Source organism: Poromitra crassiceps (genome assembly GCF_964638095.1).
Source record: "Poromitra crassiceps genome assembly, chromosome: 2".
NCBI classification, from domain to species: domain Eukaryota; kingdom Metazoa; phylum Chordata; class Actinopteri; order Beryciformes; family Melamphaidae; genus Poromitra; species Poromitra crassiceps.
The window spans coordinates 8,725,607-8,753,106 of NC_139624.1; the positions used below are offsets into that span (position 1 = coordinate 8,725,607).

Genomic DNA, 27,500 nt, shown 5'->3' on the forward strand with positions numbered 1-27,500 from the left:
TCTCCCTATTAACGACATTGGAATCGATGACCATCTATCTATTGAATTTTAAATGTCCAGCAGCACTGGTCTGTAGTTCACATCTACAATATTCCCAAGAGATGGCACTATTTGAATGCCCAAATATGTGAAACATTCAACCACTTTGAACTGAGCAGCTTCTTCTGGTGGGCTTCTCATTTCTGCTGGGTTCAATAGAATAATCGAGGGTTTAGATTTATTTATCTTATTCACCTTATTATTTGCACATATAAGGATGCTTCTGCATGACGTCATTTTGTAATCGTCTTTCCGTTTTAGACCCGGAAGTAGACTTTTGCCTACCTTCATAATTTTTAGACTTGCCAAAAAGCTGTTTTCAAGCAAAAAAACAAACTGTTTTAAAGTTTTAATATTTTTTCGGATGAGAACGTAACATTCCAAATATGTGACCAGTTTATCAGAATAACGCCTATTTGGAAATATTTAACGAGCAGCGAGGACTGAGAGCGCTGGCTGTGCTGACACCGGTCGGACTAGCTAGTATCTGTCAACCTACTGTAGGCTTACTGGCAGTGAGAAAACACTGTCGACGTGCTTTTGTAACTAACGTTAAATGCCGCCCGGGTACAGCCATCGGCTCCTCGCAGCAGTAACGCTATGAACATGTAACTGAAGTTGGCCGCAGTATAGCTTCTGAATGTTGCCAAACTTCATTCATAGTGATGTTTTGTTTTGAAATTGGCCGCCAACTAGCGCTGAACCAGAAGAACAAATACAATTGCGTCTAATGCGGAAGAGAGAAAAAGTGGGCGTGGTGAATAAGGTGAATAGGCTGAGATGTTTGCAAATGTTTTAATGAAGTCTATCAAGGCAGGAATAGATTTTCCAATATGTTTGAGGAAGATATCCAGAGCAACTCACAGTAAGTCAGTGAGTAGAACAACAGTAGAAAAAGATTCAATTCATAAATCACCAAAACACTTCAAGTGTGTTTTACTGCGAAATAAACATAAAATAAGTGAAATAATGAACTCAATGTAATTGATTATTACTAGTATAAATGTGTGTGTGTGTGTGTGTGTGTGTGTGTGTGTATGTGTATGTGTGTGTGTGTGTGTGTGTGTGTGTGTGTGTGTGTGTGTGTGTGTGTGTGTGTGTGTGTGTGTGTGTCTGCGCGCGTGCGTGCGTGTTACCGTATGTGAGCACATAGAGGGGCTTCCCGGCCGTGTCCAGGCTGGTGAGGCAGGGGGCTTTAGGGGAGATGGTTCCCCAGCGTTGCAGCGCCGCCTCCAGGGAGGGAGGCCAGTTGGTGACGACGCCCAGCGCCTCGCCCCGCACCGGCATCATCTCTGCCCCCTCAGGCCGCGGCTGCTTGGGGTCGGGCTGCTGGACTGGAGACGAGGAGGGAAATTATATTGTCAGTGTCCAGCGCACAAACCCAAAACATCCAAACATTTTCTCCTTTTTTCAGCCTAAATCAATCCGGCCAACCAGAGACGAGACACTTTGTAGGAATTATATACAACTTCACTCTAGGGCTGCAGCTATAGATTATTTTAGTAAATCGAGTATTCTACCGATTATTCCAATGATTTATCAAGTAATTGGATAAGATAAGCCGGTTGCGGTTCAGGCTGAAAACACAACATAACGTTAGCAGAAGCGGTAGACTCTGGAGGTGGAAACACGACAGAGTAAAAAAATGAAAATGTAAAAACATAGCAGCCAGACTCTGTGCTGGGATCGGGTAGCTACCCCAAAGTTCAATATGACATCATCAATTGTCTTCTTTTGTCCTGAACTACAGTCCACAACCCAAAGAGAATCAGTTTACTGTCATAGAAGACTACAGAAACCAGAACATTTTCACATTTAAAAAAAAATTCTTAAATTTTTTGTCTTAAACAATTATCGATTATTATAAAAATAATTGACGATACATTTTCTGCTGATCGAGTAATCGATTAATCGTTGCAGCTCTAATTCACTCTATAGCTGGAGGGTATGCAGGGTTTTTTAACGCCCGCACCAACCCAACCCGTCATCGGAGCCAGTCCGCCCCGCCCACCCCGTTAAAAATATCTGAAAATGCCCAACCCAACCCGACCCAGCAGCCCGCAAACAGCCAATGTAATGTAATATGTCTCTGGACTCACGATGAGCGCAGCAGAGCTCTCCAAGGTGTGCAAACTCATCTCTCTCTTTCTCTCTCTCACAGACAGACACACACATGCGTGCCGGAGTGCGACTGGACAACAGTTTTAGTGCTCTGGATGCGCTGCACGGCTGCTTTCATGTCGTGCTTTCTGCTTCGTCGGTGTTACAAACTCAGCTATTATCGGTCTTTCCTCAATTAATCCAAGCTCTTCAAATGGAGGTAGCAGGTAGAGGTAGACTACAGAAACAGTTCTTATTCCTTCCAATTTCTTTTAATTACCTCATGCGCTCTCAATTGTTCACAGCCTACTCACGTTGCAGTAAAGTTGACAAATAGATCACAGTCGAGTCCACAACAGAAAATCTGCGGTGGCATTAGTTTTATGGACACTTCAAATAATAATTACAGCGAATAATCCTTCCAAAATGTTTGTTTTGGCTACCTCATTGAAGCGTTTCTTTACTCCATGTAGGCTATAGAGACCAGCAGGTCAGACGGCTTCAGAGTCGCCTTGTCTGTCTGATTGTGTGTAGTCCTACGTGTGTGAGAGTTCACCTCTTAATAAAGGGTTACTCTGTGTGTTTCACTGCTCTAACTCAATTATATTATAATGTTGCTTTGTCACGTTCTGAGCCTGCCCCGCCCGCACCCGCGGGCTTGTTACTGACGTGACGTCACAACGCTGCGACGCTGTGTGATACCGGTGTTTTTTCAGCTCTGCCTATTACGACTTATTTTGCCAATTCCTCGCCTACCTTTTGCTATCTTATCTTTTCTCTGCCTGCGATATCACATCGCTACTCAATAACTCTTCTCTCTCAATCCGCGGACATCTGAAACAACCGTTCTATCGCTAAACGTTAGCCTAGCCGCCTGCTAGGCTAACGTAAACAAGAGCTGCTAGCCACCAGCTAACAGCTAACGCTAAACTGTTTACAATGCCCTCGCTCTCCCCCCCGGATAATCACCATGCTACGGGACTATTCTATACGACTACGCTTAGTGGATCCGTGGAATCACGCTCATTTCCTTCGGATGATGAAGTTCTTTTCAAGCTGCTGCCTGATACTACTTCAACACCAGCTCCCTCAGTATCCCGGGTCCTCATCGCACAACAACTAGCCACAACATCCGAGCGACTGGTCCGGCGTCAACCTAGGCTACCAGCCTCTGCTCCCAATGACCTCAGGTCCCCGGACTGGCCCGGACTGGTCCGGCGTCAACCTAGGCTACCAGCCTCTGCTCCCAAGGCCCCAGGTCCCCGGGCACCGCAACGGCGTGAGCTGCTTCTGGCCGCAGCACTACGACACGCTCCTGACATGGCTAACGCCAGCCATCCCCCTCCCGAATCGGGTAAGATCGATCCAATTCTTACTATCCACTCTCTCTTAGATATGATTAATCTATTAGAAAACCGTGTTTCCCAACTAGAGAACGATAAACGCCAGTCACCTAATGATAGTCTTGTTACACTTAACCAGACTGGCTTCCCTGATCATTTACAATGTACCTCAGTAGCTGATGTGTATTGTGAATTAAGCGAGGATGCTAGCTGCGGTCCAGCTGGTGCCCCCGTTAATGCTACTCCGCAGCACGAGCAGAACAACCCGGCCAATGTCTCGTTGGCCCCACAGTCTGTGGATGATGGGTTTACAGTTGTCTCACGCTGCCGTGGCGTTAAACGTGCACAGCCCGCCGCTGTGCAGCCCGTTTCCCAACAAACCACTTCGGTTGAGATCCGGAATAGATTCACGCCGCTTGCTAACTCTCCTGTTCAGCATGCTGCGTCGTCCGCTCCGCCCGACAATATTAAACCCTCTATTCTATTGATTGGAGACTCTATAACCCGCAATATCAAGCTTAACACACCAGCCGAGATAGTTTGTCTGCCCGGGGCCAGAGTACCCGACATTGAAGCTACTCTTAGGGTGCTAACAAACAGCCATAAACAAACAATTACCCAGGCTACCCATGATAACATCATACTACACGTTGGCACCAACAATGCCAGGTTTAAACAATCAGAGATCACAAAGCACAGCATAACTAGGACCTGTGCTTTTGCTAGCAAGATGAGTCGGCATCCATTAATTGTCTCTGGTCCCCTCCCTGTCACACTTAACTCTGACATTTTTAGCAGGCTGTTTTGGCTCAACAACTGGCTGGCCAAACACTGTGCTGATAAGGGCTACCTATTCTTAGATAACTGGCCCTCTTTTAGAGGCATGACTGGCATGCTTAAGATGGATGGCATCCACCCTACCCCATTGGGTGCTAGCACCTTATCAAAAAACCTGGATAGTTGCCTACGGCAAACCCAGACTACTATCCTTGAATGACAGTTTCACCCACAACATGCAGAGCCACAGGCTGCTAGACAGCCTGTTAGTTCTACTTGTGCGGTTATGGAGTCTGCTAGTTCAATTAACTTAGTCTATCCAATACAGACTGTGCTCCGTCCGCGCCGCACTATTACTATTACTAGTAACCGACCCATAAACGCTCTGCAATATCCTAACCCAAACCTTATTGTTATTAATCCGACTGTTACCACTGCCGCTCCGTCTCCGTATTATACCACGATCCCTCAAATTAGCACAGTTTCTCTTCGTCGCTCCGTCCCCTCACGCCGCTCTCGTCCACCCCTCAAAACGTCAAACACCAACCTCATTGAGATTAAATCTACTCTTGGTATCGAATGCTCTAAATTAACTAATATTGATGATAAATCTATTCGATTTGGATTCATTAATATCAGATCAATCACCAATAAAGCCCTCCTCGTCAATGACTTAATCATTGAACATAATATTGACGTTATGGGATTATGCGAAACCTGGCTAAAACCGGACGTTGTTCTTCCACTCATTGAAGCCTCCCCCCCTAACTTTGACAATTCGCATGTTGCCAGAATGTCAAGAAATGGTGGGGGCGTTGGCCTAATTTATAACTCAAATCTAGGTCTTCTGCAGGATCAAAAGTATAAGCTCCTATCTTGTGAGATACTTACTATGAGACACTCTAATATAGCTGGCCTCGGAGCCTTCTACCTAGTTATGCTCTACCGCCCACCTGGGCCCTATTCATCTTTTCTTGATGAATTTTCCAATTTTCTCTCTGACCTCGTAACCCGCACGGATAATATCCTTATCATTGGCGATTTCAATATTCATGTTAACCGTAAAGCTGACCCACTCTGCAAAGCCTTTCTATCTTTAGTCGACACCCTTGGCTTTGCTCAGTTGGTTCATGAACAAACGCATTCTAACGGCAACACGCTTGATCTCGTCCTTGCTCGTGGGATTAACGTCTCAGATCTGTCAGTCATGATTTACCCTCCAGCACTGTCAGATCATTATCTCATTCAATTTAAAATAGACCTGCCCCTCCGGCAATCAAACCTAGTCGATACCTATACCGCCCGGCGTATCGATAGTTCTACTCCCACTGAACTCGCTGATTTGTTATCGGGGCCACTTTCCTCTCTCCCAGAGCGGATCGACTCCATTAATGAATTCACAAATCAATTTAATTCAATCCTACTCGCCTCGCTTGATTCTATCGCACCTCTACGTACTAAAATCCGTCGCCCTAAAAAACCCTCGCCTTGGTATACTGACGATACACGCGCACAAAAACTAATATGCAGAAAACTAGAACGTAAATGGCGATCATCCAAGCTTGAAGTCTATCGACTAGCTTGGAGTGATAGCCTATTAAAATACAAATGTATGCTCTCCGCTGCAAGAGCCTCCTACCTATCAGATCTTATTAACACTAATAAAAATAATCCTAAATTTTTATTTGACACGGTCGCAAATCTTACTCGCAAACCATCCCCCAATACAAACTCTCCATTTACAGCTAATGACTTCCTTGACTTCTTTAACCGTAAAATTATCTGTATTAGAGATGAAATTAGCAACTCTCTATTACTCACAAAGGGTGCTAACCCCTCTCCTAGCCCTGTCCTTAGAACCTTAGACGAGAGTACTATACTCTCGAATTTTGAGACTATCTCCCTAAATGCACTTTCAAAAATTGTACTTTCATCTAAATCCACAACCTGTCTATTCGACCCTCTCCCTGCAAAGTTGATTAAGGAACTCCTTCCAATACTAGGCCCCCCCTTACTTAACATTATCAATAGCTCCCTCTCCTCTGGCATTGTCCCTGCCTCCTTCAAATCTGCTGTAATCAAACCTCTACTTAAAAAGCCAAACCTTGATTCTGAGGTTCTTAACAACTTCAGGCCAATCTCAAATCTCCCCTTCCTCTCTAAAGTTCTTGAAAAAGTAGTCTCGACACAATTAACTGACTACCTCTCGCATAATAAACTTCTCGATCCCTTTCAATCTGGTTTTAGATCACTCCATAGTACTGAAACTGCTCTTACAAAAGTAACCAATGACCTTCTCCTCGCGTCCGACTCTAATTTCTCCTCTCTTCTCATTTTATTAGACTTAAGCGCAGCCTTCGATACAATCGATCATAAGATCCTCCTAGACCGCTTATCTAACTACGTAGGTATCCGGGGCACTGCCCTATCCTGGCTAAAGTCATATTTGTCTGATAGGACACACTGTGTCTCATATAAAAATATTATGTCCACATTCTCCTCAGTGAAGTTTGGTGTACCGCAGGGATCAGTCCTGGGTCCCTTACTCTTTGGAGTTTACTTACTGCCTCTTGGCGAAATTTTCCGTAGATATGGCATTAACTTCCACTGTTATGCCGACGATACCCAAATTTATATACCAATTAGACCAGACGATCGCTCTAAACTCGCTAATCTTGAATCCTGCTTAATCGCTGTTACAGATTGGATGTCAAATAATTTCTTACGACTAAACGCCAACAAAATTGAACTACTAGTTGTTGGCCCAAAAACCCAACTTCCATTTCTCACTGATCTTAGTCTGAACATTGAGAACTGCGTAATTACTCCAAACTCAAAGGTGAAAAACCTAGGTGTTACCTTTGATCCTACTCTGTCATTCGATGCTCACATTAAGGACATCACTAAAATAGCTTTCTTTCATCTTCGCAATATCTCAAAGATCCGTCCCTTGCTAAATGCAACGGATGCCGAAACCTTAATACACGCCTTTGTTTCATCTAGACTCGATTACTGTAATGTCTTATTCTCTGGCCTTCCACTTTGTAGCACAAATAAATTACAACTCGTGCAAAACGCCGCTGCTAGAATTCTAACTAGAACTAAGAAGTTTGATCATATAACTCCGGTCTTAATCTCCCTCCACTGGCTCCCAATTCAGGCCAGATCAGACTTTAAGGTGCTTCTGTTAACCTATAAATCCTTGCACGGGCTCGCACCTCCGTACTTATCTGAGCTAATCATTCCTTATGTTCCCACGCGTACTCTCCGCTCACAGGACGGTAATTATCTTACCGTCCCTAAAATTAAGAAAAAATCAGCAGGTAGCAGAGCATTTTCTTACCGTGCTCCACATCTCTGGAACCAGCTTCCTCTGTCAGTTAGGGAAGCTGGCTCCATTGAAATCTTCAAAACTAGACTCAAAACCCATTTATTCTCCCAATCATTTGGTTGTGCTTGATGGTTATGTTTGATGATGTCATTCTCTAGAAATATTTATTAGCTCTTGAGTACATACAATCCTGAATTGCTGAGCGGGCTGTCTCAAGCCAGCAATATCAGTATAAACTTAGACTTGACCTAATTTAAATAATATGGCATCAGTCGACCCAGTAGCCTAGATAGAAAATCAAATAGTTGGTGAATAAACTTAGTCCTGAACTGCTGAGCGGGCTATCTCAAGCCAGCAGTATCAGTATAAATTTAGACTGGACCTAATTTAATAATATGGCATCAGCCGATCCAATAGCTCAGATATAAATTCAAATAGCTGGTGAATAAACTTAGTCCTGAACTGCTGAGCGGGCTATCACAAGCCAGCAGTATCAATATAAACTTAGACTTGACCTAATTTAATAATATGGCATCAGCCGATCCAGTAGCTCGGATATAAAATCAAATAGCTGATGAATAAACTTAGTCCTGAACTGCTGAGCGGGCTATCTCAAGCCAGCAGTATCAGTATAAACTTAGACTTGACCTAATTTAATAATATGGCATCAGCCGACCCAGTAGCTCAGATATAAAATCAAATAGCTGGTGAATAAACTTAGTTCTGAACTGCTGAGCGGGCTATCTCAAGCCAGCAGTATCAGTATAAACTTAGACCTAGACTACCTAGACCTGAATTAGCTGTATAATATTAGTCATCCTAAATAATCCTAATAAATTTTGATTTGACCTAATTTTATTGTTGTCTATAGAGTTAGTTCCACCTCTGCGCAGATTCCCCCGCTCTCTTCTCTCTCTCCCCCTCAGGTGTCCTTCATTGGCCTGACGTACACCCCACCGCTGCAGCCCTAGGTCCGGCCGTCATCGCCCTAGCCACCTGTCGTCACTCTAGGCCATCTACCCACTACTCCTTCTACTGTCTGACACCCCGGGCTCATCACCATCACCGACCCCTATCCTCATCATCCTGGTCACCTGCTTGCCTAAGGGAAGGGGGGGGCGCCCCCCCAGCCCCCCCCCCCCCGCCGCCTCATCATCACCTCCAACTCCTATCCTCCCCTCCTCTTAATCATCACCTCCGACTCCTATCCTCCCCTCCCCTCCTCTTAATCCATGTCACCAACGCGGACTCATGGATTCCTCAGATCATCCTCATGGAACTCCCAATCTTGTTACCCCTTTTTTCACCTAGCTAATTAACTAGTATTCTCTAAACCTACGAACACTTAAAGACTGCATTTTCTATTTCTTTTTGGACTCTACTTTTTAGATTTTCAACTCCCTTCCCTGATCTTAGGATAATTTAAAAATTACATTTTTATATCCCTTCTGTTGGACTCTTTTTTTACATTTTCAATTTTCTGTTCTCCTGTACATTTTATTTCCATAATAAATTCATTCAAACTCTCTTAACTCCTATTCCTAATGGTAATTATAAATGTGGTGCATGCGCACAGTGCAACAGCACGAACAAAAACCAATTTTTTCGACACCCACATTCAGGAAAGAAGATACCTGTTAGAGGAGTTATTTCATGTACTACAAAGGGAGTGATATATTTACTTGTTTGCTCCTGTGGAAAGGGGTATGTAGGTCAAACAAAACGCCAACTTAAGCAAAGAATTGCAGAACATCGCAGTGCTATTAGACGCAAAGATGAAACCTCTCCCATTGCAGTCCATTTTATGGAAGCTAATCACTCTATCTCATCACTTCGCTATACAGGGATTGAAAAAGTATTTCTGTCTAGGAGAGGAGGAGATCTAGAACGTAACCTGTTACGAAGAGAAGCATACTGGATGTATGAACTAAATACACGTTCTCCTAATGGTTTAAATATTGATTATGACCTGAGGCCGTTTCTTTGAATTATTATTGAATTGCTGTGTAAATTGAGACAATTAGGCCAACTTTGTTGCCTAAATAGATGCCTTGTTTGGCATCACATTTTAAAAAAATTATTAATGATTGTATATTGTAATTGTAAAATGCTTTTTCCTAAAACAGATCAATGGATTGTTGGAAATGAAAAACTGTACCTTACTGTACCTTATTGTATTTATATATGTTTTAACCCTTTTTGTAATTGTCTCACCTGCAACTGATTGGAGAAGGTGTGCCCTATAAAAAGGGTCACACCTCCTTATGTTGTACTGCACCCTGACGAAGGCACTTTCGCCGAAACATGTTGGTGTAACCATTAAAACACAGCAGAGGAGATTCTGAGTGTGCGACTTCTTTTCTTTTCTTTTCTTTATGTTACTTTGACTTTACATTAGTCTGCACCTCTTCAAACTTTTTGGGTGTGCTCCACTCTATATACCTTCATAATAAACCATTCACAGAGTTTCATTATCGGAAACTCTGTGCATGGTTTAGCCCGGCATCTCTCGGCCTGTCTCGGAGGGGAGTCCCCAGATGGGGGTCCGCTGCTGTGGCCTGGGTGGGCCCGTCCCCCGCGTGGCCTGCTCTCACGCTCTCAGTCACTATGCTGGTGGCTGGGGGCTGGGGGGGCGGGTCGCGTGGGGGCTGGGTCCGCCCGGGCCGCAGCAATTGGCCCCTAGCACAACGACCTCACAAGGTTCCTCCTCAGCCAAGTCACTGGGGCAATCCATGTGGCAATCCATGTGTGGATTGCCACCATATGGTGGACAGGTTTTCTTGCGTTCACTGGGGGTGAGGGGGTGCCGCTGTGTCCCGGCCTGGCCTTCCCTCCCACGCCTTATGTGGGCGGGGGCCGGGTCGGGGGGCATCGGTGCTCTTCATCACTGGTCGAGGGCTGCCGGTTGGTTTAGAACAGCTTAGGTAGGCGATAGATTAGCTACAGCCTAAGGCTGACCTGTTAGTGTTCAGGCTAAAATCAGACTAGAGCAGGGTAGGATAGGCCAGATTAGGCTGTAGATTAGCTAGATACTATGTCCCAGTTAGCTCTGATTAATGCTTAGAGTAGTCAGTTGTCTGATCTTCTCCCCCCCCCCTCTCTTTCCCCCTTCCCCCGCTTCTTCCCTTCTTCCCCCTTCTTGTTCTCCTCTCTTTCCATGCTCTTTCCTCCCCCACATCCCACCGCCCCCCCCTCCCTTCTCCTGCTCTCTCCTCATTCTCCCCCCCTCTGCTCCTTCTCCCCTTCTCCCCTATTTTCCTGAATCCCTGCCACTTCCTGCTCTCCCTTCTCTCACATTCCCCCTGCTCTCCTTCCCCTGCACCCTCCCACCTCTCCTTCTCTGCCTCTCTGTCCTCCCCCCTCTCTCACATTCCCCCTGCTCTCCTTCCCCTGCACCCTCCCACCTCTCCTTCTCTGTTCTCTCCTCCTCCACATTTCCCATTTTCTCCCCACCCTCGCCCTAATCCGGGCCCGTATCCTACTCCCTCCCTCCACCCTAGACCCTACCTCTACTCTCTGTCCTCCCCCCTCTCTCACATTCCCCCTGCTCTCCTTCCCCTGCACCCTCCCACCTCTCCTTCTCTGTTCTCTCCTCCCCCACATTTCCCATTTTCTCCCCACCCTCGCCCTAATCCGGGCCCGTATCCTACTCCCTCCCTCCACCCTAGACCCTACCTCTACTCTACCTCCCCTGTACCCTTCCACCTCTCCTTCTCTGTTCTCTCCTCCTCTCTGTCCTCTCCCCTCTCTCACATTCCCGCTGCTCTCCTTCCCCTGCGCCCTCCCACCTCTCCTTCTCTGTTCTCTCCTCCTCTCTGCCCTCTCCTCCCTCTCACATTCCCCCTGCTCTCCCTCCCCTACACCCTCTCCTTCTCTGTTCTCTCCTCCTCCACATTTCCCATTTCTCCCCACCCTCGCCCTAATCCGGGCCCGTATCCTACTCCCTCCCCCAACCCTAGACCCTACCCCTACCCTGGCTCTCCCTCCCCTGTACCCTCATCTCTCCTCCTCTGTTCTCTCCTCCTCCGCATTTCCTATTTTCTCCCCACCTCCCCCCTCTCCTCCCTCCTCCCTCTCCCTCCCTCCTCCACTCTCCTGCTTTCTTCAAATGTTCAAATGTTATCTTTATTCTGTATATTCTTGTTATTGTGTGTTAGCTAGAATCAGCTAGACATACTTTCTGTGAAGCCCTCTGAGACATGCTTGTGAATTAGGGCTATATAAATAAACTTGACTTGACTTGACTTGACCCGCCATATTTTCATAATTTGCCAACCCAGACAGCCTGCGGGGCGGGCCAGCCCGCGGGACCCGGAGGGTTCTGGGTGACCCCACGCATCACTAGTATACAGCTTCATCAAACTGTGGTGAAAATCACTTGTCACATTTTGGACAGTCCAAGGTTCATACTCAACTTATCACTAAAAGTCACTAAAACGTCTACTGAGTCTTTGTGTCAAGTGAATAATCATAACTGTGTGAAAAGTAGTATAGATATTCAGTTGCTGGGCAGGAGTTAGTGTTAGGTTTGGTTTGACTCATTTCTGGTTAGTGTGTGGAGATTCACTAAACAGGCAATTGTGTTTAACATCTACTTTTTCTCACTTACGATTTTTTTTTCTTTTTTTCATTAATTGATTTTCTGTTATATACAGTTTAGCTCAGCACCAATATAGCTGGATGTGCGTAAGTTCCTCTATATTTGCTACAAAGTGATTAATCACACCACAGTACCACAGCACCACAAGAGACACCCAGTTCATAAATGCTGCAATACTTAAATGCAAAGGAATCCATCCATCAATGGGCCATTGTGTTATCTTAATTTTGTGATATATGTTTAAAATACATGCTACAGCATGCGCTGGGACGTGTCATCAGTGATGTTAGCTGGAGTCGTAAGGTGTTTCGGGTCTGTCAACATCATACACCCTGGCCCAGTAGACCCAGCCGAGGCCGATTAAGGCCCCGACCCGCGTCCCGGAAGCAGCCGCTCACGGATCAGCCTTCCTACTCTGTCTGCAACGTTGTCCGCGGAAGGGTTGATCACGCCCAATCCGCTGCAATAGAGTTAGTGCTACACCACAGTATTGAAAGACCCTTCGGTGCATGGAGGGTCTAAGGCCCTGTGGGTGACTCCAGGCCGGAATAGTGACTTAACAGATATTTATTTACATGAAGATCTTTGAGTATCACTTTAAGAAATTACCAAAATGTAAACAAAATGACAAAGAAACTAACACTTAAAATGTATTGCGGTGCCAAAAGGTGTGGTGAAACATTTGGTGCACCTAAATGAACAAGTTAGGTGGACTAGTGCCTCCAATGTAAACAGTTAGTCTGGAGGCCTGGGATCATTCAGCAAGTAAACGCCAGACGTGTTAACCATGGAAACATAAGCATAATCCTACTTTTAGGAATATATTTCACTTTTAAATGTGTCAATTTCATCTAAAAGAGTGTGAAAATATGGTTTTATTTAAGAGAGACAGTAAAAAAGAAAGCCTACCTTGTTATTCAACGCGTTTTAGTTTATTTTAATATTTGAAATTTCAAATAAAATGTCTTTATAAAAACTGACCTTCAAAAAGTATATTTTTTTAGTCTTGAAAAAGGAGGGTTGTCTTATAATCAGGGTCATCCTATATTCAGACCAACATGGTAATAAGTTAGGAACCCTAACAACCCTCTATTGAAATGTATTGTCCTGTGGAGGGTCATGTAAACTACGTGGTAGATCATGTTGAGCTGGCCATTTTAAGAAGTAGCTCGCAAGGCAAAAAGGTGTGGGCACCCCTGATCTATTTATACTGTATACATTTAAAAGCTTTATGATGGTACGACAACACACACTCAGGCATTTCATAACAAAGCACATTGGTGTATAAAGTTAAGCAGTATTAATAGATTACATTAAAAAAGCAAGAAGGAGCGAATGTGTTTCGCATATTGCTTCATCAGATTCGCTTTGTAAATGATTTTTTGTCAAAAGTAGCTTATTATTGCCTATTATTAATGCTTGGAGTTGACTCAATATGATTGTTTTTTGTCTTAAAAAAAAAAGAAAAACACAAACTATGTTGACCAAAAATGGCGGACCCCCTGCTGTACCTCTGTGGACGCCCTGGGGGGGTCACGGACCCCCTGTTGAAGACCACTGCTATAAGCTGTGTTTGAAAATGGCAGCTGATCACATTAAAAAACACTAATAGTTAATGAGGTCAATATATGTCAGTGTCACAAATGTACTGTGTACATAATGTGTGCTTATCTATTAAGGGTAGTGGAAGCTCCCTCCCTTTACTATGTATTTCTTCACTGAGCCAGTAGGGCGCAGAGAGGGAGATGGTGCCGGCGAGATAGAGGACAGAGGGATTTGGTGGTATTCAACCCTAAGCCATCCTCATAAAGCTGGTTCCAGAGAGAGTGGGGGTCTTAACCGCTTCATCAACCCTACGCACGATGTCATCTCTTCTTTCACTGCAGCCACCTACAGTCTCCTACAGTAGGCGCTGCTGACAATGTCTCATGACCTCGAAACCAAGCCAGACGTTTGCAACACATTGTAAAAGTGTTTATGTATTGTACAATTGGGGAATCAACCGTTTTATCTCCGTTTGGGAATAAAAGGTTTCAACACGAGACGATGAAAGATTGGAGAAATAAAGAGACAGAGGAAGAAGACAGACAACACAGTCAGACAACCAGACCCAAGGACACCCGGACAGACAGACATATGGATCTGTGGTGATCTCTACACTTCAGTTTAATATGATTTACCCTGATAGTCCCTTCTCACAGTGCCATGTCAAGGATATTCTTCACAGCCACCCACAAATATCAGAAAATAGGTGGATGACCCCAGGTAAGATGAAAAATAAGTATTTTGAATTATTGGGTGGACTGTCCCTTTAACATATGGGGGTTCTTGAAGGGATTATGTTGTGATCGAGGAATCCTAACATGCCAACTGACAGACGACAGACAGACGACAGAGAGACAGCAAGACAGACAGACAGACAGAGAGACAGACAGACAGACAGAGAGACAGACAGACAGACAGACAGACAGACAGACAGACAGACAGACAGACAGAAAGACAGACAGACAGACAGACAGAGAGACAGAGAGACAGACAGACAGACAGAGAGACAGACAGTGTCTCACCCTCTAGTAGCTCATCAAAGTCATCGACGAAGAACTCGCGTAGTGGCGGCCTGCGTGGCTGCTTCAGAGTGCTCACCAGCTGCTGGATCTTAGCTGACACACGGCTGCTGACCGGAACACCTGCAGCCAGGAAAAGCACAATAACGTATTGACTAGCTAACAGCTAACAGCTAACAGCTAACAGCTAACAGCTAACAGGACGCTTCTGGCTAACTCTCTGTCAGGAGGGGATTCAATCAGCTATTTCACCGAAAGGCCAAAGTGACAAAGGCCCTGGGTCAGATTCAAACCCAAGACCTTCCATTTTACAAAGTGTTAAATACTGTTTTATGGGTTAACTTAATTATCAGGATGATATAATAATAAAGAAAGAGTTGCTAATTCTATCCAAGCGGCAGTGAACACTCCTCAGGTCCAGACTCAGGGCGAAGGTGAGATGTTATGTCACACAGAGGCGCTGGTGCGTACCGTCTCCCGTCTCCATGCGCTCTGCATTGCCGTACTTCTGCGTGTTCCTGGCGATGGTTCCCATGTTGGCCATGTGGTGGCGCTCTGTGTGCAAGTGAGACGAGTCCGACGAGTAGCCAGTCACGTCCGGAGGGGCCGAGTGATTCTCTGGAGGTAAACAGAGAGAGACAGCGAGGGTGAGAGAGAGAATCAGACTGATGAAGAGAGAGAGAGCAGAGGGTGAGAGAGAGAGAATCAGACTGATGAAGAGAGAGAGAGCAGAGGGTGAGAGGCAGACAGACAACAAAGTCGTACAACCACATTCTTTGAGAGTCTTTTTACTAAATATGGTGCAATAGAGTGGGCTGTATAAAGTCAGGTATTTGTTTTACACCAATAACAAAACAAAAGAAGACGTGTAGCACAACCTTAAGCTGATTTCATCAGTACAAATATCCATACATGAGAAGAAAACGTTAGGGTTGTCCTACAACCCAGGTTTTACGAGTGAGAACGAGGATTCTCACATATGCTTTTATACGTCTAAGACTTTTTAAGAGTCTTTTAATACCAGTTAGAATTAAATATCGGACTAATTTAATAAGTGAGAGTGGTGGGGGGGGGGGGGGGGGGGGATGGTCGGTCAGCAAATCTATAAGTAACTGAGGTTGTTAGACTGGGAGCATTTCTCAGAAGAAATACAGACCTGTGAATCTTACTGTAAGAATTAACGTTTGTATTTAACTGAATGTAAGTCTGTTTAAGGCCTGTAAAGTTTTCCGGCAGCCAGCTCTAGCCGGGTATATGTGGCCTACCGTCTGACTCCAGGTATATGTGGCCTACCGTCTGACTCCAGGGTATATGTGGCCTACCGTCTGACTCCAGGGTATATGTGGCCTACCGTCTGACTCCAGGGTATATGTGGCCTACCGTCTGACTCTAGGGTATATGTGGCCTACCGTCTGACTCCAGGGTATATGTGGCCTACCGTCTGACTCCAGGGTATATGTGGCCTACCGTCTGACTCCAGGGTATATGTGCCCTACCGTCTGACTCCAGGTATATGTGGCCTACCGTCTGACTCCAGGTATATGTGGCCTATCGTCTGACTCCAGGTATATGTGGCCTACCGTCTGACTCCAGGTATATGTGGCCTACCGTCTGACTCCGGGTATATGTGGCCTACTGTCTGACTCCAGGTATATGTGGCCTACCGTCTGACTCCAAGTATATGTGGCCTACCGTCTGACTCCGGGTATATGTGGCCTACTGTCTGACTCCAGGGTATATGTGGCCTACGGTCTGACTCCGGGTATATGTGGCCTACTGTCTGACTCCAGGTATATGTGGCCTACCGTCTGACTCCAGGTATATGTGGCCTACGTCTGACTCCGGGTATATGTGGCCTACTGTCTGACTCCAGGGTATATGTGGCCTACCGTCTGACTCCAGGGTATATGTGGCCTACCGTCTGACTCCAGGGGCGGCGGCCACAACATGTCGGATCCAAACTCGCAGGATCGCCGGAGAGATCCTCCGTTCTCCGCTACGGTCAGAGCACCTTTCCTCTTCAGAGACAGGTGGCCGATACCTGCAGGTACACAGAGACATGCTTATCACACACACATACGGCACAATGCACATGCATGTTCACCTGTCACAACACATAGTATATACAGCACATGTATGTTCACACAGAGGCACCGCTAATGATAAGATGAAACTTTGATAAACCCTATAGGGAGAAAATGGGCCTTTGCATTGCAGCAGTAAATAATAAAAGAACACAGCAAAGATATATAGCATATAATCCACAATCGAGCAAATGTGATGTAAACAAAACACATAAAGAAGTTCCTTAACTGTTGCACAAAAGACCTTAGCAACCAAAGTGAGGGAAAAAAGCTAAGGTACCTCTGGCTCTGTCTTAACAGCAACATGGCTGAGTTTACGAGTTTATGGCGATAAATGAAGAAAATGAAAGCATCCCGAGAAGAGTGTTTAGAAACCGGGAGAACCCGAGAATTTTCATTGCAATTTGCTCCCACATTCGTTGTTTTCTGTTTGCTGTTATTAGCGGATCAAATTTACTTGTGCTTTGTCTTGTTGTATTCCTCCAGTAATATCATCTTTTCCTCCTCTGACCAGTTTGCTTTTCTTGCATTCTTTTCTTCTGCCATTTCTAGGCCTCGGCCAACTTTGTGAGACGATGTTGTGATATCATCACCACAACAACAGTGTGACGATGTTGTGATATCATCACCACAACAACAGTGTGACGATGTTGTGATATCATCATCACCACAACAACAGTGTGACGATGTTGTGACATCATCACCACAACAACAGTGTGACGATGTTGTGACATCATCACCACGACAACAGTGTGACGATGTTGTGACATCATCACCACGACAACAGTGTGACGATGTTGTGATATCATCACCACGACAACAGTGTGACGATGTTGTGATATCATCACCACGACAACAGTGTGACGATGTTGTGACATCATCACCACGACAACAGTGTGACGATGTTGTGACATCATCACCACTACAACAGTGTGACGATGTTGTGATATCATCACCACTACAACAGTGTGACGATGTTGTGATATCATCACCACAACAACAGTGTGACGATGTTGTGATATCATCACCACTACAACAGTGTGACGATGTTGTGACATCATCACCACAACAACAGTGTGACGATGTTGTGACATCATCACCACAACAACAGTGTGACGATGTTGTGACATCATCACCACAACAACAGTGTGACGATGTTGTGATATCATCACCACGACAACAGTGTGACGATGTTGTGACATCATCACCACGACAACAGTGTGACGATGTTGTGACATCATCACCACTACAACAGTGTGACGATGTTGTGATATCATCACCACAACAACAGTGTGACGATGTTGTGACATCATCACCACGACAACAGTGTGACGATGTTGTGATATCATCACCACGACAACAGTGTGACGATGTTGTGATATCATCACCACGACAACAGTGTGACGATGTTGTGATATCATCACCACAACAACAGTGTGACGATGTTGTGACATCATCACCACGACAACAGTGAGACGATGTTGTGACATCATCACCACGACAACAGTGTGACGATGTTGTGATATCATCACCACGACAACAGTGTGACGATGTTGTGATATCATCACCACAACAACAGTGTGACGATGTTGTGATATCATCACCGCGACAACCGTGTGACCATGTTGTGATATCATCACCACAACAACAGTGTGACGATGTTGTGATATCATCACCACGACAACAGTGTGACGATGTTGTGACATCATCACCACAACAGTGTGACGATGTTGTGATATCATCACCACGACAACAGTGTGACGATGTTGTGACATCATCACCACAACAGTGTGACGATGTTGTGATATCATCACCACGACAACAGCGTGACGATGTTGTGACATCATCACCACAACAGTGTGACGATGTTGTGATATCATCACCACAACAACAGTGTGACGATGTTGTGATATCATCACCGCGACAACCGTGTGACCATGTTGTGATATCATCACCACAACAACAGTGTGACGATGTTGTGATATCATCACCGCGACAACCGTGTGACCATGTTGTGATATCATCACCACAACAGTGTGACGATGTTGTGATATCATCACCACAACAACAGTGTGACGATGTTGTGATATCATCACCACAACAACAGTGTGACGATGTTGTGATATCATCACCGCGACAACAGTGTGACGATGTTGTGATATCATCACCACAACAACAGTGTGACGATGTTGTGATATCATCACCGCGACAACCGTGTGACCATGTTGTGATATCATCACCACAACAGTGTGACGATGTTGTGATATCATCACCACAACAACAGTGTGACGATGTTGTGATATCATCACCACAACAACAGTGTGACGATGTTGTGATATCATCACCACGACAACAGTGTAACGATGTTGTGATATCATCACCACAACAGTGTGACGATGTTGTGATATCATCACCACAACAACAGTGTAACGATGTTGTGATATCATCACCACAACAGTGTGACCATGTTGTGATATCATCACCACAACAACAGTGTAACGATGTTGTGATATCATCACCACAACAACAGTGTGGCCCCCGCGGAGAAAGCACATGTGACGGTCTCCATGGAAACAGTAGAATTTGACTGAAACCTTTTAAGGATGTCTGTGCAACACCCTTAAGTATATTCCTCAGCTGAAGAGAAATCAAAGCTTCAGTTTCATACTTAACACGTTCACTGCCAATGACGAGTTGATACGTCAAAAAAAATAAAATAATAATTTGACGGTGGGACGTTGATCTAACCCTTTTAAATCTCTTATATAAATATTGGAGCCACCGAACGTGTACAACCCATTCCACCGACCCACTAAAGCTTAATTTATACTAACTACGGAGTGTCCGGTTTTCGCGGAGCGGAGGCTCTGTGCGGCGAGCACGGCGCTCCGCACAAGCTCTGCGGAGGGACTGCACGGAGCTCCGCGCTCCTCTCAAAAAATTTAACTCCGCAGAGCACGCCGCGAGCTCGTGCAGTCAATTCCGAGGCTATGATTGGCTAATGTTTGCTATGGTTTGTATAGGGAAGAAGCCTCCACAAACTGACCAAGTGACCGGCGAAATCAGTGCAAAATGAACGGGTTTGAGGCATCGCCACATGAGTGAGGGAGCAACATGTTTCTTTTCTCACAGTCATGAGGGAGCCCATTTTAGAGTGAATAGCCTACAATTTACTACGTCAATAAAAACGATTTGAGATCGATTTTTTTTTAATGCAAAGCACAAAAACAAGAAGACAACAAACTCACTTGCTAAAAACAAACTGAAAATAGCCTACAATTGCACTAGGATTGATTATTCGCCGATATAAATCAGGATCACACACGGAAGAACTGATGTGACATTTGCATTCCTGCTAAAAACACAACGGGAGCCTGGAGGGGGATTCTCCGCTCTCCACAGACACTGCACTGCTACCGTATTTACCATAAAAGGATGTGCCTCTGCGGAGAGAACGGTCTTGCCGTGAACACCGCGGACACCGGACACTCCGCAGTCAGTATAAATTTGCTTTAAGTGGCGACAGTGCTCTCCAGACTAGAGGAAGCCAAGCAAAAAGCAGTGTGAGGAAGCCATTCTCATGAAAATGGATTGGCGAAAACGCTTTCGCTTTCGCGCTTGGGAGCTGGCGGTGGGGGATTGCAAATTTAGATTATGGGTGCAACACACTTTGAAACACCTTTGAAACACCAGCAGAAAGGAATCGCAAGCAGCTTCATTCCAGCTGAGCTCACAACCGAAAACGAACGAGCCTCATTCTCATACTGTAGGCGAAAACGCTTTCGCGCTGGTGCACACGGGCGCACAACGGTGGGGGGTTCCAAAAATAGACTGGGTGCAAAACACACTTTGAAACACGCAGCATAAAGCCTAGAATCGCACAAAGCTTCATCAAAGCTCTCAACCGAAAACCCAAGAAACGAGCAGCCCCATCCAGACTCGCCAACGAGGGGGCCGCCAGGGAGGGAGGCTGCTCAAACTCACAGCAGCAGCAGCAGCAGAAGAAACTCGCTTGTGACAAACGCTGCTGAAAGCCACCAGAGACACGCCCACGGAGGGAGGAGTTTGAAGGAGAGGGGGTTCAGAACTATATTGTTTAGATGTCTGATGTCTCACTGATGCCAAAAATAAATGGTTAAAGTGACTGTTCTGCCTGTTTGATTGAATTTCGCAAAACTGCGATTATCTCAGCTTTCAGTCTCAGACGCTGAAACCATGCTGTACTCAACGGCTAATATCTACATAACTACTAACTCTACAAACTAACTCTTTTAGACAGAGAAAGCACACATTCTATTAGTTCTTTTGAGATATTTTGTGTTCACAAAATCTTAGCAGAAAAGAATCCTCGGCTCTTGAAAGATGAGCCAGAATCCTCAAAAAAAACCTCTGGCAGAAGCTACCTACAGTAAAAAAAAAACGGCTGGCAGTGAATGTGTTAACACGTTCACTGCCGTCGACGAGTTAACTTGTCAAAAAAACAACAACGGTTGACTGCCGTCGACGAGTTAACTCGTCAAAAAAAAAAAAAAAAAAATTGACGGTGGGACGTGGATCAAACCCTTTTACATCTCCTATAAAAATATGGGAGCTATTGAATGTGTATAACCTATTTTACCGACCCACTAAGTGGCGACAGTGCTCTCCAGACAAGAGAAAGCCGAGCAAAAACAGCAGGAAAAAGCGCGAGGAAACCATTCTCATGGCGAAAACGCTTTCGCGCTGGGAGCTGGCGCACAACGGTGGGGGATTCCAAAAATAGACTCTGGGTGCAACACACTTTGAAACACACAGCAGAAAGCCCAGAATCGCACGCAGCTTCATCCCAGCTCACAACCGAAAACCCAGAAACGACGAGCCCGATCCAGACTCGCCCGACGAGCGGCCGCCAGCAGCCAGGCAGCACAGACAGGCAGCAGAGACTCGCCTGTGACACACGCTGCAGCCACCAGAGACACACCCACGGAGGGAGGAGTTTGAAGGAGAGGGGGGTGGGGGTGCTGTTATTTTGGAGGAAATTACTGTTCAGAACTATTGTTTAGATGTCTGATGTCCAGTGTTGGGCAAGTTACTTTCAAAATGTAATATACTACATATTACTAGTTACTTTCATTTGAAAGTAATAAGTTACTTTACAATATTACTTTCTGTGTAGAGTAACTCATTACTTATTACACTACTTTTGCGTTACTTTCACCAAAATAACAACAGCAGCAGAATGACATTGCCGCCCCGGAACCATCCCCGAAAAATAATTTCAACCACCTTGAAATCAGTGTTAACACGTTAACTGCCAACGACGTACTGATACGTCAAGCAGAATCCAACCGTTAACTGCCAGCGACGTATGGATACGTCAAAAAAAACGTTTTTTTTTTTTTTGACGGTGGATCGTTGATCTGGCCCTTTTGCATCTTCTATTATACTGTTAGAGCCGCCGGGCGTGTGCAATCCATTCCGCCGACCCACTGAGTGGCGACGGTGCTCAGACTATTGAGTGTTGTTTGGCCAGAAACGCACGCATTCCAGCTGAGCTCAACCGAGGACCCAGAAGCGAACGAGCCTCATTCTCATACTGTAGGCGAAAACCTTTCACACGGGCGCACGGCGGTGGGGGCTTCCAAAGGTGGACTGGGTGGAAAGCACACTTTGAAGCGCGCAGCATAAGCCTAGAGTCACACAAGGCTTCGTCAAAGCTCTCAACCGAAAATCCAAGAATGGATTAAGCCACATCCACGCTCGCCGACGAGGGGCCGCCAGAGAGAGAGGCTGCTGCTCACTGCTCAGACAGGCAGGAGAGACTGGCTTGTGACTGACAAACACGGAGACACGCCCACGGAGGGAGGAGTTGTAAGGAGAGGGGGTGCGGGTGCTGCTATGGAGGAAATTACTGTTCAGAACTATATTGTTTATGTCTGATGTCTCACTGATGCCAAAAATAAATGGTTAAAGTGACTGTTTGATATTGAATTTCACAAAACTGCGATTATCTCAGCTTTTTGTCTCAGACGCTGAAACCATGCTGTACTCAACGGCTAATATCTACATAACTACTAACTCTACAAACTAACTCTTTTAGACAGAGAAAGCACACATTCTATTAGTACTTTTGTGAACTTTGTGTTGACAAACTCCAAGCAGAAAATTATCCTTGGCTCTTGTAAAATGAGCCAGAATCCTCAAAAAAACCCTCTGGCAAAAGCTACCTACAGTAAAAAAAAAAAGGCTGGCAGTGAATGTGTTAACAGTCCAAAATTCTAAATGTTGTTATTTTCCTTTGTTATTGTCATCTATAGTGGTTATTTGCATAAAAACACACAGTTTGATTAGGAAATGACTGTATCTTTTTGAAATATGTGCTTTGATTTAATCAAATGTAACTCAATTTGTAACTTGAGTTACTTGACAAAGTAACTGGTATAATATTACTGAAATCCTATAAGTAATAAGTTATATTACTGAGTTACTGCTAAAAGTAATATATTACATGTAATATGTTACTTTTGTAATGAGTTACCCCCAACACTGCTGATGTCTCACTGATGCCAAAAATAAATGGTTAAAGTGACTGTTCTGCCTGTTCTATCGAATTTCACAAAAAGGCATTTATCTCAGCTTTCCTTCTCAGACGCTGAAACCATGCTGTATTCAACTGCTAATGCCTACATAACAGAACATGATAAAAACTAACTCTTTTAGACAGAGAAAGCACACATTCTATTAGTTCTTTTGAGATATTTTGTGTTCACAAAGTCCTAGCAGAAAATAATCCTCGGCTCTGATGAGCCAGAATCCTCAAAAAAACCCTTGGCAGAAGCTACCTACTGTATTGGAAAAACTGTTGGCAGTGAATGTGTTAAGGAGCAAACTTAAGGTGCTTTGTGCAACCGGGCCCTGGTGTGTAACAAGCATAATAAAAACCTTAACCTACACACCTTCAAATATATTCACTTAGGGAATACTCACAGTTGTGCACAAGCCTTTACACCAGTGGTTCTCAAACTTTTTCACATCAAATTGACACAAAACTGGCACAAATTTAGACGACGGATCCCTAATTGAGAAGATATTGTCCCAGGGTCCCCCACCTGATAAGATTTTTATTACAGAAATTGTATGAAACCCATGACCAAAATACTGTAGTCACATACATTCTGTCATTGTGTTACTTATGGATGGAATACATGGTTCCCCTTTTTGCTGGGTACCCCATGGAACCCTGTCAAGGACCCCACTTTGAGAACCACTGCATTAGACTATGAGAGAGAGATGCTCTCTCTCTCTCTCTCTCTCTCTCTCTCTCTCACACACACACACACACACACACACTCACACTCACACACACACACACACACACTCACACACACACACACACACACACACACACACACACACACACAGTCCAACCAACCAAGTGAGAAGAAGCAATAACATCTTACCATGGTGTGACTGTGACAGATGCTGGTGGTGGCCCAGGTGTGCGTGTGCCAGGTGTGTGTGAGCCAGGTGTGTGTGAGCCAGGTGTGAGTGTGTGATGTGTGCGTGTGCGAGTGAGTCAGCCAGGCGGCCGGCGTTGCCGCTGCCGCCGCTCTGCGTGGATGAGGACGAGGAGGAGGTGGAGCCCAGGTGGGCGGGGCCTAGCTGGGCGGGGCGGCTCATCCAGTGCTCCACACCTACAGGCCCCGCCTCCTCGTCTGAGCCCGACGACGAGTCTGAGCACAGGGGGGACAGGCCTAGTGAGGGGCAGTAACCACCATCATGTTAACAGACAACCCAACACAACATTATCACAACATTCAACTCAACATAGATACATCATGAACATACATCTCCCCAATTGTACTTGGCTAATTCCCTGTCCTCCACCCCCTCCGTCAGGGCCCGAAATTAACTTTTTGACCCACCGGCCAGTGGCGGGTAGATGGAAAAAATCTACCCGCCAAGCATATTTCTTACCGGCCAAAAAAGAAAACGCATTTTTGTGTCACATATATCCATATATATCCATTTTTTCAGTACATTTCAAGTAGATAAGGTATTACGTTGAAGAATACACACTTAAATAAGAGGCCAGAGTAAAATTTGAAGCAAATTATTTTAATATATTGACTGTGTCAATATATTGTGACACAGTCAACTGTCTGTCTTTAGCCCTAGTCTCTACTCCAAAACACTCTGAGTTACTGTGACACAGTCAACTGTCTGTCTTTAGTCCTAGTCTCTACTCCAAAACACTGTGAGTTACTGTGACACAGTCAACTGTCTGTCTTTAGTCCTAGTCTCTACTCCAAAACACTCTGAGTTACTGTGACACAGTCAACTGTCTGTCTTTAGTCCTAGTCTCTACTCCAAAACACTCTGAGTTACTGTGACACAGTCAACTGTCTGTCTTTAGCTCTAGTCTCTACTCCAAAACACTCTGAGTTACTGTGACACAGTCAACTGTCTGTCTTTAGCCCTAGTCTCTACTCCAAAACACTCTGAGTTACTGTGACACAGTCAACTGTCTGTCTTTAGTCCTAGTCTCTACTCCAAAACACACTGAGTTACTGTGACACAGTCAACTGTCTGTCTTTAGTCCTAGTCTCTACTCCAAAACACTCTGAGTTACTGTGACACAGTCAACTGTCTGTCTTTAGCCCTAGTCTCTACTCCAAAACACTGTGAGTTACTGTGACACAGTCAACTGTCTGTCTTTAGCTCTAGTCTCTACTCCAAAACACTCTGAGTTACTGTGACACAGTCAACTGTCTGTCTTTAGCCCTAGTCTCTACTCCAAAACACTCTGAGTTACTGTGACACAGTCAACTGTCTGTCTTTAGTCCTAGTCTCTACTCCAAAACACTCTGAGTTACTGTGACACAGTCAACTGTCTGTCTTTAGTCCTAGTCTCTACTCCAAAACACTGTGAGTTACTGTGACACAGGCAACTGTCTGTCTTTAGTCCTAGTCTCTACTCCAAAACACTCTGAGTTACTGTGACACAGTCAACTGTCTGTCTTTAGTCCTAGTCTCTACTCCAAAACACTCTGAGTTACTGTGACACAGTCAACTGTCTGTCTTTAGTCCTAGTCTCTACTCCAAAACACTGTGAGTTACTGTGACACAGGCAACTGTCTGTCTTTAGTCCTAGTCTCTACTCCAAAACACTCTGAGTTACTGTGACACAGTCAACTGTCTGTCTTTAGTCCTAGTCTCTACTCCAAAACACGGTTGTTGTTGTAGCTTGAGAAGAGTCAGCTCAGTTAAACTGTTAGCCAGCTAGCTGGCCAGCAAACACACTGAGGTTAATGTGAATATGCAAACGCTAGTTGCTACTAGATATGTTAGCTAGTGTGCTAATGTTAACAAGACCGTACTGGTGAGCTGACCAGATGCTATGGTTAGCTAGCTATTAGCTAACAAGGTGACATTATATAAACACTAAATCAATCAGATGGATCAGTGATGAACTGAAAAGTTCCAAGTCAACAGCACATAAATTAACCATGTGTGTTCAATTCTGTTGAGGCGGACAAGTCGTACATTTAGAATTGAAATCAACTACATTTCATAGCAATTGTTGTCAAAAAGGTGAGGACCTCCAATATGGCAGCCAGAGGTGCATTACAGATAATCTGCAAGCCCTAAATAGGTGCACCATCATACAACCTCAACCTAACCTTAACATAACCACAACCTAACATAACCTACTCAGGACCATCATACAACCTCAACCTAACCTTAACATAACCTCAACCTAACATACTCAGAACCATCATACAACCTCAACCTAACCTTAACATAACCACAACCTAACATAACCTACTCAGGACCATCATACAACCTCAACCTAACCTTAACATAACCTCAACCTAACATACTCAGAACCATCATACAACCTCAACCTAAGTTTAACATAACCACAACCTAACATAACCTACTCAGAACCATCATACAACCTCAACCTAACCTTAACATAACCTCAACATACTCAGAACCATCATACAACCTCAACCTAACCTTAACATAACCACAACCTAACATAAGATACTCAGAACCATCATACAACCTCAACCTAACCTGAACATAACCACAACCTAACATAAGCTACTCAGATGTACCATCATACAACCTCAACCTAACCTTAACATAACCACAACCTAACATAACCTACTCAGAACCATCATACAACCTCAACCTAACCTGAACATAACCACAACCTAACATAACCTACTCAGAACCAGCATACAACCTCAACCTAACCTTAACATAACCACAGCCTAACATAACCTACTCAGAACCATCATACAACCTCAACCTAACCTTAACATAACCACAACCTAACATAAGCTACTCAGATGTCCCTCCCACCCACATTCTGCTCTTGTCCTTCCTGGCTGCTCAGTGACCTTCAGACTATCCAGATTGTTGTCAGAGGATTTAAATTAAAACAGTAAATTACATTATGACTACCGTAATCACTCTCAATCTAGGGGGTGATGTGTCAGGTTTACTTAAAAATTTGTTCAAATGGCAAGCAAGTTGATTAATTACAATTCATTAAATTTAAATCAAAACCCCAAATTATTATATTTATGTTGATCGTGTTCGACCCCTCAGCGGTAAATGTCAAGGTCGAGGTTTATGTAATAATACTTCAGCAAAGCTCTTTGCACAAAA

The 27,500-nt window shown here is 44.7% G+C and overlaps 1 protein-coding gene across 2 annotated transcripts in view; it reads right to left on the reverse strand.

The window, feature by feature from the left end:
• The window catches only part of LOC310791873 (disco-interacting protein 2 homolog C-like), a gene marked incomplete at its 5' end in the record, with an annotated part of 181,374 nt that overhangs the window by 103,594 nt on the left and 50,280 nt on the right, over nt 1–27,500 (reverse strand). Inside the window, 5 exons of one of the 2 annotated variants that reach the window (XM_083653548.1) lie at nt 1,176–1,373; nt 14,758–14,877; nt 15,226–15,309; nt 16,673–16,795; nt 24,278–24,571. In XM_083653548.1, coding sequence (XP_083509674.1) covers nt 1,176–1,373; nt 14,758–14,877; nt 15,226–15,309; nt 16,673–16,795; nt 24,278–24,571 — 819 coding nt within the window. Of the gene's footprint in view, nt 1–1,175; nt 1,374–14,757; nt 14,878–15,225; nt 15,373–16,672; nt 16,796–24,277; nt 24,572–27,500 lie in introns of both variants that reach the window. The other variant, XM_083653547.1, reaches the window with a different exon arrangement.